The sequence below is a fragment of the Lolium perenne genome, chromosome 6 (genome assembly GCF_019359855.2).
Source record: "Lolium perenne isolate Kyuss_39 chromosome 6, Kyuss_2.0, whole genome shotgun sequence".
In the NCBI taxonomy this organism is placed as follows: domain Eukaryota; kingdom Viridiplantae; phylum Streptophyta; class Magnoliopsida; order Poales; family Poaceae; genus Lolium; species Lolium perenne.
The window spans coordinates 103,639,393-103,660,615 of NC_067249.2; the positions used below are offsets into that span (position 1 = coordinate 103,639,393).

General features: G+C 44.8%; 2 protein-coding genes and 1 long non-coding RNA gene across 4 annotated transcripts; 2 read left to right on the top strand and 1 right to left on the bottom strand.

The window, feature by feature from the left end:
- Nucleotides 1-7,696: 7,696 nt before the first annotated feature.
- LOC127307491 (uncharacterized) lies at nt 7,697-10,313 on the bottom strand. 2 transcript variants are annotated; one of them, XR_011747149.1, is made up of 4 exons: nt 10,267-10,313; nt 9,203-9,441; nt 8,981-9,099; nt 7,697-7,993 (listed from the first exon to the last, which is right to left on the bottom strand). It is a non-coding gene; the product is annotated as an uncharacterized lncRNA (long non-coding RNA). The 2 variants fall into 2 exon arrangements; XR_011747148.1 differs by lacking the exon at nt 10,267-10,313 and having other exon boundaries at nt 9,203-10,260.
- A 2,094-nt stretch (nt 10,314-12,407) lies between these two features.
- Nucleotides 12,408-13,205, top strand: LOC127307492 (basic blue protein-like). Its single transcript, XM_051338217.2, has one exon. The coding sequence runs from the start codon at nt 12,512-12,514 to the stop codon at nt 13,034-13,036; it is 525 nt and encodes a 174-aa protein (XP_051194177.1). The 5' UTR covers nt 12,408-12,511; the 3' UTR covers nt 13,037-13,205.
- A 2,401-nt stretch (nt 13,206-15,606) lies between these two features.
- LOC127307490 (LRR receptor kinase SERK2) lies at nt 15,607-20,896 on the top strand. Its single transcript, XM_051338215.2, has 11 exons — nt 15,607-16,106; nt 17,276-17,408; nt 17,532-17,603; nt 18,014-18,157; nt 18,253-18,324; nt 18,437-18,502; nt 18,585-18,655; nt 18,776-18,916; nt 19,254-19,595; nt 19,925-20,319; nt 20,394-20,896. The coding sequence occupies exons 1-11, from the start codon at nt 16,034-16,036 to the stop codon at nt 20,706-20,708; spliced, it is 1,824 nt and encodes a 607-aa protein (XP_051194175.1). The 5' UTR covers nt 15,607-16,033; the 3' UTR covers nt 20,709-20,896.
- Nucleotides 20,897-21,223: the final 327 nt, after the last annotated feature.

Genomic DNA, 21,223 nt, shown 5'->3' on the forward strand with positions numbered 1-21,223 from the left:
GAACAAGCTCATGAGATACAGTGCATTGCGAAAGAGCTTGAACTCCTTAAGTGTGCCTTACCTGACAAGTTTGTGGCTGGATGCATCATCGCTAAGTTGCCCCCTTCATGGAGGAACTTTGCCACAACTCTCAAACACAAGAGACAGGAGATATCAGTTGAAAATCTGATAGCATCTCTTGATGTTGAGGAGAAAGCTCGGGCTAAGGATAATACTGAGAAAGGAGAGGGTCAGTCTAGCGCCAACATGGTGCAGAAGAAACCCTACAGCAAGAACAAAGGGAATAACAAGCCCTCCTTCCATAAGCCTATGAAGACTACAACCTTCAAGAAGAAGAAGATGATAAACAAAGCAGATCTGAGCTGCTTTACATGTGGAGAGACTGGCCACTTTTCAAAGGACTGTCCAGAGAGGGCAGACCGCAAGAAAAAGGCGAGGCAAGTCAACACGGTGACCGCTAGCAATGCTGATGGGTACGGTAATCTCTTTACTGTTCTTTCGGTATTTCAATCTCCATGTTGGTGGATTGATACAGGTGCTAATGTTCATGTGTGTGCTGACATATCCATGTTCACTTCTTACCAGGTCGCCCGGGATTCTTCCGTCTTGATGGGGAATGGGTCACATGCTTCTGTTCGTGGTGTTGGCACGGTAGATCTGAAGTTCACTTCGGGGAAGATCGTGCAGCTGAGGAACGTGCAGCATGTCCCTACTATGAACAAGAATCTCGTTAGCGGCTCCCTTCTATGCAGAGATGGGTTTAAGGTTGTTTTAGAGTCGAATAAAGTAGTTGTTTCCAAGTTTGGACAATTTATTGGTAAAGGCTATGAGTGCGGAGGCTTGTTCTGCTTTTCGCTTTCCGATTTCAGTAATAAGTCTGTGAACCATATTTGTGGCAATGTTAGTGATGATACCAGTGTTTGGCATTCTCGTTTATGTCACATTAATTTTGGTTTAATGTCTCGGCTATCCAGTTTAAGTTTAATTCCGAATTTCACCATTGCCAAAGGTTCTAAGTGCCATAGTTGTGTGCAATCGAAGCAAACTCGGAAGCCTCACAAGGCGGCCGAGGAGAGAAACTTGGCACCTCTAGAACTCATACATTCTGATCTATGCGAGATGAATGGTGTGTTGACAAAAAGGTGGAAAGAGATATTTCATGACATTAATTGATGATGCGACTAGATTTTGCTATGTTTATTTGTTGCGAACTAAAGATGAAGCTTTAGACTATTTTAAAATTTATAAGGCTGAAGTTGAAAATCAACTAGAGAGAAAGATCAAGCGTCTTAGGTCGGATCGTGGTGGCGAATATTTTCCTAAAATCTTTGATGAATTCTGTGAGGAACATGACATTATTCATGAGAGGACGCCTCCCTATTCACCCCAATCAAACGGGGTTGCCGAGAGGAAAAACCGCACGCTGACTGACTTGGTGAATTCCATGTTAGCCACTGCTGGTTTATCAAAGGCATGGTGGGGGAGGCTTTGTTGACTTCATGTCATGTCCTGAATAGAGTTCCTAACAAGAATAAAGATAAAACCCCTTACGAGGAGTGGGCTGGGAGAAAACCATCACTTTCGTATTTGCGCACATGGGGATGTTTGGCGAAAGTCAATATTCCAATTACTAAGAAGCGCAAACTTGGACCAAAGACAGTGGATTGTATCTTTCTAGGTTATGCTCCTCGGAGTGTAGGATATAGATTTTTAGTAGTTCAATCCGAGGTACCTGATATGCATGTTGATACTATTATGGAATCTCGTGATGCAACATTTTTTGAGAATATGTTTCCTATGAAATATATGCATAGCATTGCTAGAATTTCTACTGAGATAATTCCTGAGTCCAGTACATCTAATGAGTATTTTGAACAATCACATGAGAATGTTACTGAGAAGGATGACAATGAAGCTCCTAAACGGAGCAAGAGACGAAGGATTGAAAAATCCTTTGGTGATGATTTCATTGTGTACCTTGTGGATGATACTCCCACGTCCATTGCAGAGGCATTTGCATCTCCAGATGCAGATGACTGGAAAGAAGCTATCCATAATGAGATGGACTCGATTCTTTCTAATGGAACTTGGGAGCTATCAGAACGACCCCATGGATGCAAGCCTGTGGGCTGCAAATGGGTGTTCAAGAAGAAGCTAAGACCTGATGGTACTATTGAAAAGTACAAGGCGCGGCTTGTAGCGAAAGGCTACACACAGAGAGAAGGTGAAGATTACTTCGACACCTATTCACCTGTCGCTAGACTTACCACCATTCGAGTACTACTATCCATGGCTGCCTCCTATGGTCTTATCGTTCATCAAATGGACGTAAAGACAACTTTCCTTAATGGAGAGTTGGAAGAGGAAATCTATATGGATCAGCCTGATGGGTTTGTAGTAAAAGGTGAAGAAAGAAAGGTGTGCAAGTTGCTGAAATCTTTATATGGCCTGAAACAAGCACCTAAGCAATGGCATGAGAAGTTTGACAGAACTTTAACTTCTGTAGGCTTTGTTGTCAATGAGGCTGACAAGTGCGTTTACTATCGCCATGGTGGGGGCGAAGGTGTTATACTATGTTTGTATGTGGATGATATTCTGATCTTTGGTACAAACATGAGAGTAATACACGAGGTCAAGTCTTTCTTGTCAAAGAGCTTTGATATGAAAGATCTGGGAGAAGCTGATGTGATTCTGAACATCAAGCTGATTAAGAACAAGAGTGGGATTACTCTAACGCAATCCCATTATGTTGAGAAGATCTTGAGCCGGTTCGGCTATATTGATAGCAAGTCTTCTCCAACACCTTATGATCCCAGTGTGACACTACGCAAGAACTGGAGGATTGCCATAGATCAATTGAGATATTCTCAGATCGTTGGCTCACTCATGTACTTAGCGAGCGCGACTAGACCCGACATCTCTTTTGCTGTTAGCAAGTTGAGTAGGTTCATGTCAAACCCGGGTACTGATCATTGGCATGCACTTGATAGGGTCATGCGCTACCTATGTGGTACAATGAGTTATGGGATTCACTATTCAGGGCACCCAGCTGTGCTTGAAGGATATAGTGATTCAAATTGGATCTCTGATGTAGCTGATCTCTATGCCACTAGCGGGTATGTATTTACCTTTGGAGGTGGCGCAGTGTCATGGAGATCTTGTAAGCAAACCATATTGACGAGGTCAACTATGGAAGCAGAACTTACTGCTTTGGACACAACCACTGTTGAATCAGAATGGTTGCGTGAGCTCTTGATGGACTTGCCTGTGGTTGAAAAACCTGTACCGGCAATTCTTTTGAATTGTGACAATCAAACTGTAATTGTCAAAGTGAACAATTCTAAGGATAACGCGAAGTCATCAAGACACATCAAGAGACGTTTGAAGTCTCTCAGGAAATTGCGAAACTCCGGAGTAATAACTGTTACATATATTCAAACAGACAAAAACCTGGCAGATCCCTTTACAAAGGGACTATCACGTAATGTGATAGAAAGTGCATCGAGGGAGATGGGTTTGAGACCCGTTGATGTTACACCATAGTGGTAACCCAACCTTTGTGATCGGAGATCCCGTGAATTAGGACCTGGGAAGAACAAACTAGTGGTTTAATTGAGGAGAGTATTATGTAATCCTCTCTATGTGAAGATGCACAACTCTCAATTGCTGTAAGGCAGGTTGGCAACAAGCCTTAATGTGTTTATGTTGGCTATTATAGCAAAGATGCTGTCCTACAGAGCATTCTTGAAATAACACACCTATATGAGTCCGATTGTTAAACGTCGCAATCTATGAGATTTGGGTGATCTCTAGTAAACTCATGAAGAGACCACGAAGTATGACGCATATGCTTCACCCGCGGGGTAGGCTACTAGCAGCCATGTACTGGTCATGACTTTGAGTGAAACCCTGTTCACGCAAAACTTGCAATTCAAGGCTTAGTCCATTGTTCAAGTGTGGATGGATGTAGCTTAAGGTTCTAGGCGGAAGTTCAACTTAACAGTCTCCGCTGAAACACTGGTATATAAACAAGCAGTGAGTATTGGTAAATCTCTAAATGGGATTTGAGATCTGGTGGGGGATTGTTGAAATATTGGGCCCACTTTAAGTGGCCCATACTAGATTTCAGATTTCCCTATAAATCTCAAAGCCCACATAGTGGCAGCCTTGTGAGTTTGAGCTCAAGTTGGTGGCAGCTCACTAGGGAGTGGCAAGAGGTGAGAAGTTTAGTCCCACATGGAAAGTTGGGAGGAAGTTAGACCACCTTATAAGGTGGGTTGTTCCACCACTAGTAAGTGAGTGAGAATAGGAGTGCTACACGCGCGCGCTCCTCCTCCTCCTCGCTCGCTCGTCTCGACTCGACTCGACACGTCACGACGCGCGCGCCGCGCTCGTGGTGAGTGGATTGAGCCTCGAGCCGAGACTTTCCTTACTTTTTGCAGCTCAGGAAAACGAACAGAGTCCTAGACGGACGCGTCGCAGTTAGTCGGTTCGGGTCGCTCCCGGATCGTGGGTTATCTGTAACCGACTCGAAACGTTCGTGCGACGTGGGTGTGGCCCACGTTGCCTAGGGTTTCCCGAGCCTATATAATCTCTTGCCCGGCTACCGCAGAATCATACTGAATACACGAGTTAGGGTTTCCACCTCTCTCTGCTTGCGCCGCCATCGTAGCCTACTCCATCCCGCTCGCCGACGTGCATCGGCGAACGGGAGAGCAGGTCTCCGGAACCACTCGTCCTTGCTATCCTGTACGGGAGAGGGCGAATTAGGTTTTTGGGAAGCGCTCTGCGCGACTGCTCAAGCTCTTCATCACGGGTCGTCTTCCGTCCAAGTTGGGCGGTGCTGCCTACCGTCGTCTTCAACGTCGTCTACTTCGACCCGTCGTCCCCGTCGTCAACAACGTTGTCATCAACAACGTTACTGCCGCGACATCATCTGCTACACCTCCACCGCCACCTCCACCAGATCGGTACGTGCGACATATCTCGATCTGTTTAGCGATGGATGCTGTACCGTTTGCGCTGCTGCTACTCATGTTGATTAATACATCTAGTATGTTTGAGTTTCACATGTTACTAGTTGCTGCCATCATGTTTTATATTCTGGAATTAATCATGAAAATTGTGCCTAATTATCCAACATATAATTCATCGGCGTGACTAATTCTCATGGACTAGGAATTATGCTAACGAGAGAGCCTGGCTATGCGACGGAAGAGACAAGGAAGTATATATTTTTTCTTCATAGCCGATGAGTTTTTTCTACCAAACAGTTAATTGCATGCGGGCCGAGGATTTCATGAGTTAATTCATCAAACGGCTATAGATTGGTACTAGATCGGACGAACAATTATCGATTATTCTCTAGGATCAACGTGAAGGCTTATTGAGAGCCTTCAATTAGTATTTATAAGAAATAAGATTCTAAAGCGACTAAGAACTAAACTCAGTTAGATGATGTTATTAAGTTTTAGTTGCAATCCACATTGCAACTCATGTCTAGCCCGAAAACTCCTTTTTACAGTATGTGTAGGAGTGTCATCCACCACATATTGTGCTTTGAGATTGGTGAAAAAATCTGTCCCCTTTTTGACAAAACTGAAACATATTGAAACAAATTTAAACAGTAGAAAATATTTCACAAGTTTTATAAACACATCATCAACAGATGTGAAACTTTGTGAAACATATTTTGAACGGTAAATAATTTTTCATAAGTTTCAGACATGTTTCACAAATTTTAGACATATTTCACAAATTTTTGGAAACTAAATCAACACATGGGTGACCTCAGCGTGGCGTCATCACTACTTTACCTACCGTAGCCGGTAGAATCGCTGCATGTCTAGCCCAAATCACAAAGCAGTCCAACGATTTAGTATATTTACAATCTAGGTTGCAACTCATGACTACCATGTATGCAACCTCCAGAGCCATTTTACCGAAACATGATGTCATTTTACATAATATGTTGAAATTCATGTTTGTTAATTTTCCTAACAACTAGAGTACATAAAAACCTGCGGTATTTTCTGCTGCGCTGGTGGTATTTCAGCGGCACCAGTGCAGCAATATATGGTTCTCTGTCGGTAATATTGGACCGGTGGACCACTTTCTTGGCACGCCGGCGGCTGCTCAGGGCCTATAAGGGTTTTTCTAGTAGTGTAATGCGCCTTACGTGCCAAGGTTGATCACCACCTTTGAAGCAACAATGTGCACCGGGTTTTGCACATAACCCTGCGACATTGGTCCAAGTTGTGCATGTTGATGCAACTCAGAATTTTGAGCCACCTCAACATTCACAAGGTTCTCACCCAAAGGCTGTGAATTGTGTACATATGAAGTGATATGCGACCCACCAACTAGGACTAGAGAATGACTAAGAAATTCAATGCACAAAGAGTCCTACATTTACCGAGATAATACAAACTTGTTAAACAAGACATGTATGCTCTACATAGAACAAAATCATACTATAAGTAGTGCCATAGATTCACTAAAATGCCATGGTATAAGCTAGGTAAACAATCATAGAAAACAAGACATGGTCATGGCCAACATAAAACAAGATCATACTATAAGCACCGACATCGATTTGACTAATCCAACATACAACAATAGTCACAAATCTACCCTAACTAGATGGACGTGGAGGAAGATATCATTGTGATGTTACTTACAATCTGGAGAGGTTGAATAAGTGGCCGTAGTCATCATTGTGGCCGACACCGCCTACTTATATACTTGTTCACCGACCGGAGATGAGAGCTCGAAGGGGGAAATGGTGGTTTGAAATTAGGTGGCGACGGAAGAGGGTAGAATTAAGGGAAGGGTTTCGTTGGAAGGTGACAAAAATACTCCCACCTCCTTTTTGGTTGCAACGCGGGGGCTTGCATTGCGGACAATGCTGCTTTTTGGCTTTTGGGAGACAACCAAGAAGGTGGCTCTGGTGAAATGGCCGAGTAGAACATTTTCTCTAGGCCTGTCCTAGAGCTGCTTTGGTGTCCACTAGCCACAACATGGAGTGAATCCAATCAACCAACCACCCAATTTTGGCTCCCGAAGCTTAGTTGGACTCCGATCATGCCCCTATCAATGCTTCAAAATCCGCTTTCGGGAAACATTGAATTTTCCCTCTGAACTAGCTTTGCGAGCTCAAGGGCGACAACACGTCCGTAGTCACATGTCATATTGTGTGTTAACCAACTCATTCCCCCCTCTCTCCCCTTGCTACAGTAGTTGGGTAGGGTTTCCCCTGTTTCGGGCAGGGCCAAGGCCCTCGTCGGCGCCACTACTAGGAAAAGGCTTACCGCCGGCACACTGAAAAGGCTTACCGCCGGCACTTTCGTATTCGCCGGCGATAACCTCGCCGGTGGTAATGGCCTACCGCCGGCGCTTCCGAAACCGCCAGGGGTAACCCAGAATACCGCCGGCACATTAGCCAACTTGCCGGGGGTAATTTTTACCGCCAAAGACATTACAATTTGCCAGGGTAATCGGGTCTACCACTGGCAAGTCCGTGTTCGCCAGGGGTAGCACAGCGGAGGCGCCGGCGGTAATATCAAATAAGAGCAAAAAAATATATGCTTGAATTACAGAATATGCAGAATACACGGTATATACACGTAATGCGATTCATTTGGAACAGCGAAACAACTTTACAAAAATGAGTTACGGCATCCGGTGCGGTTTACCATGACCAAGTGAGATGATGTTAATCCTCTAGTAGTGCAACATCCACAAAATTCCACCAAACTTCAGTAGCAGATCACAAGACATGTTCAAGAATAGCACAGAAAAAAACTAGGATCCAAGTCTTAGCACATGACCTCTAATAACAAGGACCACTGTGGTCTCAGCCACTTCAAAACATAAAAACCGCCAAACATGAACAACTAGGCTAGATCTCTACAGCAATGGTGATACAGCCGTGTAACTTCACCACATGTTTCTCGCCGTCCGGAAACCAGAAGCCATGGCACCCCACTTGGACCTGAACAAAACGAGACCATGCCCAGGTCAGTACATTAACCAAGGACCTGAATCAACAAACACAACACAAAAATCACTACGGCATGCACATCATAACTAATTGGTTGATTTAGTATCTGCTAAAGAAATACAATAAAAATGAGAGCTGCCACCCTATTCCTCTTGCCCATCAAAATACACATGTAGCAGAAATATAACAGGAACTAGGACAATGTCCAGCTGATCACAACAAGCTTTTATCTACAGAATCATTAAATTTAATATATATACACTAAGACTCAGGACAACCCGGATTTTATCTGGAACTTGGCAATTTCACGTCAATCAATTCAACATCAAAGAATTGGCAATTTCACGTCAATCAATTCAACATCAGAAGACAATCAACTACAACTTATTCTGATGGCAGTTCATGTTCTAATCAGATATTCAGAAGACAATCAACTATACACAAAAACAAATATGACATCTGAACTGAAAAATCTCAGTCCATTGCAAATATATCAGTCTGATGCATGCCACCACACATAGTTTCACCTCCTTGTTTAGCCCCTTATCCATCGTGATTTCATAGTTTTAGTTTCACTTTTACCCCATAAACTTAAAATTACCTCACAAGGGGTATACCTAGTAGTGTGAGGTGTCTTGATTCTGAAACCTGCAGAATTTTCAAGTTAAGAAAAAATATACTACAACAAAACCCTAGACAGACATACAGGGAAGAGGTACACGAAGAACTCGAGCCATTCCAATTTCCATGACACCCAAGAAGCCCCATACACGAACAACTCCCACCCAGAACCAATCTACAAATCACTATCGACCACAAGCGGGCATCTACAATTTGCATCACAGGCAAGCATCACACCCAGTCCCCAATTCACGCTGCACGTTTAATCACTGCCGCCCGGCTCAATCTCCTAGATGCAGAGCAAGAACCCTAAACCTAGAGAGGGGAATAGGGGAGGTGGGAGGAAGAGCAGCTTACCGGCGAGAGGATTCTGTAATGGGCGAGGGACGATGGAGTTGCGGAGGCGCCGTCATCGCTGCCACCGGTGACGCCAAGGTCGCCTCCTGGTCGCGCCGCTAAGTTCTCTCGGGGTAGACCTGCAAGGGAACGGAGATGAGACCACCGCGAGATCCACCGAATTGGGCTGAGCGGAGCAACCAGGAGATCGGGGAGGTACGGGTAGGTATGAGGACTAGTCACCTTGTCCTTGATCCCCTCGAAGCGGTTGAAGACGATGGCCCGGTGGCCTCCCTCGACGTTGTAGAGCGTCTTCGAGGCGCCGAACCAGAGCGTGCCGCCCGCCAGCGCCAGCTTGACCATGGAGCCAGCCGCCGCCGCCGCCTTGATTTTGTTCATCTCGAAGACGCGCGCGCTCAGGGAAGTAGACGAGGAAGTATGGCTAAGGACCAGCAATCCATCACGTTGAGGTAGTATGCAGCCTAAGAGAGCAAGCAAAAAGAATCATAGGGTATCATGAGAGGAATTGAAAGACATGAATAAATCATCATTACAAACAACTAAAAAATGCCATAAACATGTACAGATCAGTAGAGATCCTCATGAAGTCGGCAAAACAACTGCAATAAAAGTTAGTTCTGGACGCAAAAGGATGTTCTCTACTCCAAACAACCTTAGTCGGCCCAGTAGGAAATGTACCATCAGAAATGGGGAGCCTAGGTTGTCCCGCTGAATCACACTTCAGACCATATAAGCTCCAGATAAATCACCTCAGTAACAACAATTAAACATGACACCACACAGATACAACTAGAAAGAATAAAGCAACTCATATGTTGTTCAGAACTACTTAGTGATGCTTTATAATCATATAAAAGGAACTAAATCTACTAAGTATGCCAGTCTGGTTACAGGCAGACGAGCAACTATCGTGAAGGAGGAATAGTTCGCCCAAAATTGGTGGGACAGCAGAAGCGTTTATTGTCACTCTAGCAGGTAGAACGGTCTCATCCAAGCTAACATGAAATAAATCAACCACCCACATTTACGGGACCAGCTCCGGGACAAGCACAATTGCTCCCAAATTTACGCAGCGATAACAAGGAGCAAGCAGTAGTTGGCTTCTAGTTTCATTCCACCAGCTCTTGTCCACCACACAAGAGATATTTTCCCAATTGAGCCGCAAATCCAGGACAAGAATAAAATTCTCTACCCAAAACAGTTTTGTGCGCCCCGAAACCGAGCAGGCATGCAAGGGATGAGGGAAACAAGCAACAAACTAGTGAACGGGAGCAGAAAGAGGCTACCTTGTCGTCGGCGTGGGCGAGGAGCCGCGTGAGGTGCCCCACCGCGCGGAGCAAGCACGGCGCGCGCGCCATCGTCCACGCCGCACGCGAAGCTCCTCGCAGCGGCCGCCGCACGCACGAGCGCGGCCGGCGACGCGGCGGGCTGGGCCAGCGCGGCGACGACCGGCCGGCACGGCGCCGAGGCGGAGGTAGAGGAGCTTCTTGGTCCGGTTCCCGATGATCTGGTTCTTGATCTCGCGCAGCGCGAGCACCCGCCCCTGCCCCCTCCAATCCCTCGCCGGCTGCGACGACGCCGGGGCCCCCGCCCCCGGCCGCCGGCCTCGCGGCGAGCTCCTCCGGCCTGGTCCCCATGCGGGAGGAGGGCGGCGAGGAGGACCCCGAGGCGCGGCTGCTGCTGCTGCTGCCTCCTCCGCCCGCGCGCCGCCGGTCGCCGTGGCCGGCATCTGGGGGTGGCCATGGCCCGAGATCGCCGGAGACGCACCGCTGCGCGAGGTGGCGGCGGCACCGCTTGGTGGGGAGGGGGAGAGGAGGGGATAGCGTGAGGAGGAATGGGGATGTGGGGAGGGTTGGGCCGGCACCGTGTTGGTCGCTCGCTCGCGGGGGCCTCTCGACGGCCGGCGAAAATGAAACGAGGACGCCAGCGGTAATTTTGGCCCAAATTGACCCACAATAGAGTAAGTTACCCCCGGCACTTGCAAATCCATCTCGCCAGCAGTAATTATATTATCCCGGCATTTACGAGTCCAAATCGCCGGCGGTAATTGGAGACCCGTCCAGGTGGTCTCGGCCCACCTTACCGCCGGCATTTTCGATTCCATTTCGCCGGCGGTAAGTGTCCTACCCCCGGCAACCCTGTTTAAACTCGCCGGCGGTAATGCGAGGCGGTCCTAAAAGGCCTTACCGCCGGCATCTTTAAATCATACTCGCCGGCGGTAAGAAGTGCGGCTATAAGCCTTTTCCTAGTAGTGCGCCCATGCCGCTGGGGAGTGGCTGGGGTGATGCCCTGGCCATCGTAGTGTATATAGTAGGTCTAGGGTTTGTTCTAGTTGGTCCTCTATGGCGTCTGGGAGTAGAGCACCAGATCTTGTGCGTCCTGTGGGAGAGCTTCTTCATCCTCATGAGCTGGTGGCGAGTGATGCTGTCGACGGAGAAGATCATCCCAGGGATCTCCGACAATAAGGCCATTGAGTCTAGCTTCTGCATCTTCTTTGTCATGCTTCCAAGGTGGAAGGATGAGATGCAGAGCTTGGACGCGTCTGCTCTGGTTCGTCGTCACCGCTATCCTCTCCGCCTGCCTCCCCAAATCTGTGGCAGGTACTTTGGGATCTATGGCAGGTTGGTTTCTTTAAAATGGTGCTGCTGTGCCTCTACTCTTCTAGTCCATCTGCTGTCTATGTTCTTCGTAGCTTTCTTGGGCGCCATGGTGGTGATTCATATTGAAGTGGACAGAGCTGCTGTGATTAGGTGGGTTTGGAGTTCTGGAACTAGATTATCTTGGAGCTTCTTCTCAGCGACCAAGTTTTGGGAGCTGAAATCTTTGGCTATGAAGAGCCATATCAGGCTGGATATGATCTCCGGCAAAATTTCAACCTCCACTGGGAGGCCCTTTTGGAGTTCAGGCATTGAGGGATTAGTTAGACTGGAGACAAGTGGTTCTGTCCCCGTCTCCAGCCAGCATGGCTGCAGCGAGCTGATCTCCCAGCTCCGCAGAGGGGAAGAGAAAGGACTTGATTGCTTTCCTAGATTTTTCAGTAGGGTCTTTTCTACAAATGCTAGGGATCCATATGTAATTTCTGAATTTTATGGGGTCCTTTGTAATAGTTTTGTACTCCCTCTGTTACTGTAATGAAAAGGTTCTGGCCCCTTCGGGGGTGCTGCGCTGTTACAAAAAAAAAGTCATATTGTGTTAGTCCATGGCGCGTAGGGTAGAACATGCCGATGTGAAACCAGAATGGAAGCGAGGCCGGAAAGTGTCAACATGCTACCAACCCAGCCTGGCCGTGTGTATGACCACTAGCTAGTACTTACATGATTGTTTCAGAAACGCGCGCAAAGAATTATTCAGCTCCAAAGTCCAAATGCTACCACGAACCTACCTTGCCGCGTGCTACTTGATTGTGTATAAAGAGCTCGTCCGGCGCGGCATCCCAAGACACAGGCAACAACCTTCCAGGCGGATCAATAGCAGTATATCTCGCTTATATCTCCTTTGCTCGCGGCTCTGCTCCTTCCAGCTCTAATCGCAATGGCTGCTGCCATGAAAATCACCCTCCTTGCCCTGGCGGCCATGGCCATCTTGAGCACCGTGTCAGCGGCGACATACAACGTCGGCGAGCCGGCCGGCGAGTGGGGCTTCGGCATCAACTACGGCAGCTGGGCGTCCTCCAAGCAGTTCATCCCCGGTGACAGTATCGTCTTCAAGTACTCCCCGCAGGCGCATGACGTGCTTGAGGTCAGCAAGGCCGACTACGACTCCTGCAGCGCCGCAAGCCCAATGACCACCCTCAAAACCGGCAACGACGTCGTCGCACTCCCCGCCATTGGCACCCGCTACTTCATATGCGGTTTCGCTGGCCACTGCACCGCCGGCATGAAGGTCGCCATCGACGTCGTGTCAGCCTCCTCCCCATCGACGCCGTCGTCGCCCACACCAGCCAGCAGTCCCAGCGCTAGCAACTCTCCCCCGCCGCCATCGCCCTCTGCTGCTACGTCGGTCAGGGTCACAGCAGGCCTTGGCCTCGTGGTCCTGCTTGCCGGTCTTCTGGCTTGAAGCCTTGAAGTCGATATCTGCCGCCGCATGAACATACGAGCTTATGTATAATCAAATATATTGCTGATGTATTTTTTTAGCGAGAGTATGAGACATTACATGTACGGTTTGCATATTCATTGACTCATTGTAAAGGATATAAATTAATATAAAGGCAGCATCTTTTCAATTCGGAAATTAAATTTTCACTTGTTGTATCGGAAGTTAGAGTAGTGTGAATGTGTGATTGACTAATAAGTTGGACCCTTGAAGCTATAAGAATCGAGTCTTTAAGATTTTAAATATGCTATAGTTAGGGGCGAAGGCTCTAAGCTCTTCTCCCTTGTTACTCTCAGAAGACGCAACATCAAAAACTGACTTGGTGATCACATCCATTAAGTTTAGCACAGCCAAGTAAAATATATGGCATCTAAAAAAGGTCGGATGTATTGCTTGTGTATTGTTTTATAGCGAGAGAGAAGGTTTATGTATTCGTTTTAGAGGGTATTTTAATAAAATATCATCTTCTCATTAGGAAACGAAATGTTTACTTATTTGATTTTAATTGTTCTAGGCATTAAAATTGTGCTGATGACCCAAACTATCCTTGAGGCGACCAGAATAATATGTTGGTTAATCATGGTCAATTCAGTTGAGTAGAGTAGGTGGAGTTGCTAAGCGCTAAGGTTGATATTTTAATATCTATGCTTTCTTAGCCTACTGTTGATAATATTCCTTTAAGCAAGGTTATTGAATATAATGGTTAAAGTGTTGTTATAAAATTTATTTGCAAAAAAATCCTTATATTCCTTCAAGTATATCAATGTTTCTAGCGATCTAGAAAGGACCATGAGAACCTTTATTGCTACCCAAAAAAAAAGACCTCAATACTGAGTTAATAGCAACATTTTAAAGGTTCAATACTATATGTGAGAAGGTAGGTCTTTTATCTAGGATTTTCCTACCACTCACTTCGGTGCACACCCCTATCTGGAATGTCCATAGGTGCATCAAGATCCACGCTAGACCCTTTGCCCTTCCAAACAACTTTTTTTTTTCATATCTTTTGAAGTATATAATTTATGGATTTGAAACTTTGCAGTTACTGAAACATTTGAGATAGAATTTGCAATAAATAATTTTGGATTTTTATGAAATAATATATATATAAAGAATTGTTTTTGAATTTTAAATAATGGAAATTTTTAAATTGCAAAGTAATTCCAAACTAGATTCTAGTTTGTTTCAGTGACCTGCAAAGTTTTAAATCCATATGTTATATAGTTTGGGACATGCAAAAATTTAAAAAGAAAAATAATTGGGTGTGTAGGTGTAATGCATGGTGCTCACTCACAATTTTTTCTTCATAGATGTATCTTCCACTAAGAAAATTGTTCAACCTCAGCGAAGGCTCCAGGAGACAATTAATAAAGACATTCAAGAAACGATAGAACTCGCAAGACTCTTAGAATACTAGAAAGTTCCAACCCTTCAAAGGTTGATGCTCATTTATACTAAAGTAGGGGTGCTTGTCATATTTTCTTTTGAACTTTGATGATTCTACTTTGCTTGAATACTATTTCTACCTTGTAAAAGCTTGACAAAGATCCTTCTATCGATGCTTCCAAGTCTGATTTAGAAAATTTTGAATATTCCCTTGTGAGCTAGCGATCCGAGCTTGAGGGGCGACATCACATACGAACTCCATATCTATTATATACTTAAAGCACAATACGGAAGTTTAAAATAGAGATACCACATTAATTCGCAGAATCATAAATTTTCAACTGATAGATCTACAATTTTAAGGTTAAGATTTACCAAACGATTGTGTAACTTTATTGTAGTGTGGGGTATATTGGGAAATACCCGGGTGCACATGCACCCAGTTTCACCAATTTTGAAAAAAAATGCAATTTGAAAATCCCAAAAAATTGAAATAAATTTTTCATGTACATATTATGTTGATACTTACTTGTTTAAATTTTCGTGGAAAAATTCAATTGTATGTGGCCTACACGAAAATAATAAATATCCAAATAACACTATAATGATTGGTTGTGCACCGTTCACGGAAATAGGAAATCCCATTTTCACATTTATGTGTAGGTCACACATGGCCTTTTTTATGACAAAATCTACACAAACAAGTATCAACAGAGGATACATGACAAATATTATTTTAAAATTTTCTGAAACTATGAAATATAATTTTTTGGATTTTTTCAAAATAGGGTGCACATGCACCCGGGTGCAAATCGTCTGCCTCCGGGATCTATCTATCTATCTATCTACTACGAGGGTTTAAAATAGAGATATCATATTAATCCATATTATCATAATTATTTACAAATATTAGATCTATATAATTTATAGTTAAGATTTATCAAACAATTGCATATTGTGAAGTACTAAACCAAGAAGCAACAGAACCCATAGCCCGTTTCCGCCCGGGAGAAAGAAAAAAAAGAATCTGAGGATCCTAAAGTGTGGTCCAGCGCGATGCATCACGCAGCAAGCATGTGTGTCACCTACACGTGATGGTTGATCGCTGGTCCAAGTTCATGGCTCGGTCGGCCGGTAGCAGCCGCAGCACGCACGCTTCACCCTCACGCACGACTTGGGGAGTTGGAGCTAGAAACCTGAGAAGATGCGACAGTTGACCGAGTGAAGTGAAGGTGGAGGAGGCAGCGAGAATCCAATCCCCACCTCGGACCTGGGCGCGGTGCCAAAGCCGCGGCTCTGCCTTCCATAGCTCCTCCAATCCTACTCTACTCCTACCCAAAGCTGCGCCTGCGCAGGACGGCAGGAGCCACCATAGAGCCAGCCGCACGGGATCCCGACGGACTATAACCCCCATCCACATCCACCAAGACACTCGACAGCTTTTCTTCTCGCTGCGAATCCACGCTCCGCTTTTCCCTCCTCGCCTGCACCCCACCGCTGCGATCCCGGCGAACGGCCGCCTCCATCGCCGCGGGGGAGGAGGGCGCCCCCGCCTTCACCGTGGGGGGCGAGATGAGGGACCTCCGCATCCTTCTACTAATCCTAGTCATATCTCTGCCTTCCTTCTCCGCGTCTGACCGCCAAGGTACACCCCGCCCCTCCCTATTTTATGCCCACGCACGCTCTCTTCGTGTTCACTTATGATTATAAATACATGTTACGGCTAACCAATTCTCTTTGTTTTTTTACGCCCTGTCGTATCGGTAAATGGATTATCTGTCGCTGTGCTGTGCTGAAATCAGCTCCGTGTACTACTTTAGTTTAGCTTAAACCTTGCTTGATGGGGACTTCCTATTCTAGGCACACACACGCGCTATGTTCAATGGCTAGGACGCGGTCTCTCGCCCATTTGCGTCATGTTCGTCACTCCTTAGTCTTTATCCTGCTTAATCGAATTGAAAAGTCCACATTCTAACTCATGGACTTTCAGCTAAAAAAATTCAATCTCAACATCATCCTAAACAATTCAAGACATTTTACTATAATTTCTTATCATGCAAACTTATGTCCAAAACAATCAAATGTTGATTCTGGAACTTCTACCTTGGCTGTCAAGGATGAGGTACAACAAAGGAGGGACAGCAAGGGAAAATCTTGTGACACACCTCTAGCGATGGCTGCGTCGGTTCACTCACTTACTTTTAGTTTACATTCATGACCAAAATGAGGCGGAACCGATCATCCAGCTGATCGGGCCTTGTGGGCAGCGGCTGTTTTCTTCTCGTGAGGTGGTGAAGCCTTGTTCCAGCAAGGATGTGGTAGGAGAACGGGTACTACCCGAAGCATTGATTAGTGAGAACAATGGAAGTGGCGAGTACCATATACGAAAAAAATGAAAGAATTGAGATTCTACTAGTATGTGGCCGCCAACCATGCACTTACGTTACTTGGTAAGAGCACATCTTTGTGCACCTTGTGGTAACGGAAATTAATCCTATGAGGCCTCAGTTTGGGACACCTGCTTGGACCTCTAGTCAACTCATCACTTTATTGCAGTAACCACCTCAATAGGAAACATGCCGTCAATACAAGTATAGAAAGTTTTGTGTTAAATGATGATTTAACTACCTCCCTCTGTCCTACCAGAATTTTAATCCTCAATACTGAAGCATTGGTTGCATTGCTAAGGATAAATTAGGCATTTAAGTCCGATGACTATGGAGGAATCTAATTTAAACTGATCTTATTAAGTTTCCTTTAGTTTTCAAGTATTTTTTTTTTCTCAAAAGTGTGTAACTAACTTTGTTTTACTAGGAGATGCCTTGTATGATATGAAGCAAAAACTGAATGCTTCTGGCAGCCAGCTTTCTGACTGGAACCCAAATCAAGTTAACCCTTGCACATGGAATTCTGTGATTTGTGATAGTAACAATAATGTTGTTACAGTGTAAGTTGGAGCCTCAGCACCCTGTCGTGTTTGTTTTGTTTTTCGGCTTTTGTTGAAGAGGTGATGTTTCCCTCCTCTTTCTTGCCTTGATTGTCTTGGTTCTGTGCTGATAATTTTCCACAGAACATTGGCTGCACGTGGATTCGCTGGAGTTTTGTCACCAAGAATTGGAGAACTCGAGTATTTGACTGTCCTGTAAGTTCATTCTCTTAATCTATCGATTAATAGCCTGAGGGTGTCAGATAAGATTATTCATGAGTTTGAGAATCCTTAACTAATCTAAAAATCAATTCATCTATTGAGACCTGTTGCTTTGAGTTGCTCCTATATTTCCATGTAGTTCTAGGAGTTTTTCAGCATACCTGTAGTTGAACTGATTTCTAGTGTAGACAAAATCAGATTGGTTTAGTCAGCTATGATAGTAAATCGTAACAAACACACTACACATCTAGCAGTTTTACAACTACTGCATTTTTTCAAGGAGTACATGTGTTGAATTCAGTGTCGGTGTGCTATGTCCTACATGAATCGATTCTCAAGTAAATTTTGGTTCTTCTGGAAATTCTTTCGGACAATTATGAAACTCTTAGTGTTTGATCTTGTAGGTCATTGGCTGGTAACAGGATTACAGGTGGCATACCACAGCAGTTTGGTAATCTTTCTAGTTTGACAAGCTTAGATTTAGAAGGCAATCTTTTGGGTGGAGAAATACCAGCTTCTCTTGGTCAGCTTTCTAAGCTCCAGCTGTTGTAAGTATATTAGTGCCGTTGTTCCCTTCTGGTTATAAAAAGAATTGCAATGATTTATTCATTTCATGTTTTATTCTGTCCCGTCTCTTAACCAGGATACTGAGTGAAAATAATTTCAATGGGCCAATACCTGAGAGCCTAGCAAAAATCTCAAGCTTGACTGACATGTAAGTGTCCTTTTCTAAGTACGACTTCCTCTTAAACTTCTGACCCTGCTAAAAATGAGCTCATCTACTAGTGCTTGTCATATGTTGACGAACAACTTTCTTGTGATGGCAGTCGGCTGGCGTCCAATAATTTGTCTGGACAGATACCTGACCCTCTGTTCCAAGTAGCACGTTACAAGTATCTCAAGATCGTTCTCAGAGTTCTTTCGATTCAATGTGTTTTAGTCTGATTGACCGATGGAAGTTTTTTTTATGGACAGCTTTTCAGGTAATCACTTAAACTGTGGTGCCAACTTACCCCTCCCATGTGCGTCCAACATATCCTATCCGAGTAAGTTGTGTCCTCGTTGGTCTACATATTAGATTGCCCATGCACAGGAGTATATGAATGCTCGAGTAGATGTCACTTATACATTGCTGGTTGTTAGTTATTTTAAATCTTCTTTTACAGGTGGCTCCCATAGCTCAAAAGTTGGAATTATACTTGGCGCAGTTGGAGGATTAATAGGACTTCTGATTGTAGTGGTTCTTTTCCTTTTCTGTAAGGGAAGGAAGAAAAGACATCTACGTGAAGTTTTTGTGGATGTTCCAGGTAATGTTCCATGCCTTTTTTTCATGTACCGTTCTTATTGGTAATTCTATAGTTCATTGTCTTGTTCAATTGATTCTGATAGAACAAATCTTCGGCGGATTTCCCCGTAATAGATGAAATTGCATTGCTACAAAAAGAAGAAAGTACACTAATGCTTGAACTGATTCATAATTGATACACATCAGTACACGTATTTAATCTGTTGAAATCTTAGTGATTTACTTGTTAAACAAGTGAGGCTATCCTCTTTCGGCCATTTGGTTAATCATTATTTGCTTAGCTCTGCATGGGGTATGCATGTGTTGAGCTAAGTGTTTTATCATTTTATGACCCCCAGGTGAGGATGATCGGCGAATTGCATTTGGCCAGCTCAAAAGATTTGCCTGGCGGGAACTACAAATCGCAACTGATAGTTTCAGTGAAAAAAATGTTCTTGGGCAGGGAGGTTTTGGGAAAGTCTACAAAGGAGTTCTTCCGGATGGAACAAAGATTGCTGTGAAACGGTTGACTGATTATGAAAGGCCTGGTGGGGAGGATGCCTTCTTGCGCGAGGTGGAGCTAATTAGTGTTGCAGTTCACCGGAATCTCCTAAGGTTGATTGGCTTCTGTACGACACAAACAGAACGCCTTCTGGTGTATCCATTTATGCAGAATTTGAGTGTTGCCTACCGCGTACGAGGTATTATTTTCAAAGTTATGCATCGTGCACTATTGTGCTGCTGAATTAAGTTTGTGTGTGTGTTATACTGTTATTATTTGCTTTTTTTGTATTACAAAATTTCATCATTTGCTTAATTGGTTGATGGTGCACATTGAACCTTACAGTTTAAAATCATGGCTAAACCTTTATTTCTGGGGTTAATCTGCTAGGACTACTAACTGCAATTGCTGGTGCCGAATAATAAACCGTCCAACCATTGGCAAAATCTTGGAAGTTTAGTTTCGAATTTGTCAGCATTTTATGGCGTTCTCATGTCATATATGTCTGTTGTGCTGAAAATGATGCAGAATTTAAGGCTGGAGAACCCATCTTAGACTGGTCAACAAGAAAACGGGTGGCCATAGGTACAGCACGTGGACTTGAATATCTACATGAACACTGCAACCCCAAGATCATACACCGTGATGTGAAAGCTGCGAACGTCTTGCTCGACGAGTATTTTGAACCTGTTGTTGGTGATTTTGGCCTTGCGAAGCTAGTGGATGTGCAGAAGACATCGGTGACAACCCAAGTCCGTGGAACTATGGGTCACATAGCACCTGAGTATCTCTCTACAGGGAAGTCGTCTGAAAGGACGGATGTTTTTGGTTATGGGATAATGCTTCTTGAGCTCGTGACTGGTCAGCGTGCCATTGATTTCTCACGCTTGGAGGAAGAAGAAGAGGTTCTATTGCTCGATCATGTAAGCCCTGTTTGTTCTTTCAAAGTTTTGCCAAACTGCTACATCTCTCTAAATTTCCTGACATGGTATGATAGGTAAAGAAGCTAGAGAGAGAAGGGCAGCTAGGCTCTATTGTGGACCGCAACCTGAGCCAGGATTATGAAGGGGAAGAGGTTGAGATGATGATACAGATAGCATTGCTGTGCACACAGGCATCTCCGGAGGACCGTCCGTCGATGTCTGAAGTTGTTCGGATGCTGGAAGGCGAGGGGCTGGCAGAGCGGTGGGAAGAGTGGCAGCAGGTGGAGGTGACGAGGAGGCAGGATTACGAACGGATGCAGCGGCGTTTCGACTGGGGCGAGGACTCCATGCACAACCAGGAGGCAATAGAGCTGTCTGGAGCTAGATGATAAGTACTAGCATCATCGTCGCCTGTAGAGTTAGATACCAGATAGAGATATGATCACCGAGGGCTACTCCGGTGCTCCCCTAAACTAAGTTGAAGGGTCATAGTTGTTTATGTTGGGTCCGCTAAAACCCATATCCATCTCATGTATACACGCCTGTATTGATACGGTATGTATATGTCACGCAAGAAGGTCACGTGAGCAAGATCTTTATAGGACCTTTCTATTTCGGCACACGCACGTGACCGTAGATACGTATAAAACGAGGTACAACACAACGTGGACCATACGGGCATGTACAGGTTGTATGGATGGTGGATCTACATTGATATTACGATTATGTCCCCGCTTTAAGCATGTATGGAAAGATCTTCACCGTTATTGTGTTTGACGCGCTCAGAATTTTTTCACTGGAGGAGCACCGAAGCAAAAGTGATGATCATCCTGTAATGCAAACAAACTAGTGAAGTCAGATGAATATTGATCTGATATATATGTGTTGGACAGAGATGTAACTG

Excerpts from the sequence above, each read along its gene's own strand:
- LOC127307490 (XM_051338215.2), top strand. The coding sequence starts at position 16,034 with ATGAGGGACCTCCGCATCCTTCTACTAATCCTAGTCATATCTCTGCCT. Across the intron at positions 17,604-18,013 it reads CTCGAGTATTTGACTGTCCT|GTCATTGGCTGGTAACAGGA; the intron begins GTAAGTTCATTC and ends TTGATCTTGTAG. Across the intron at positions 18,917-19,253 it reads AGTTTTTGTGGATGTTCCAG|GTGAGGATGATCGGCGAATT; the intron begins GTAATGTTCCAT and ends TATGACCCCCAG.
- LOC127307492 (XM_051338217.2), top strand. The coding sequence starts at position 12,512 with ATGGCTGCTGCCATGAAAATCACCCTCCTTGCCCTGGCGGCCATGGCC.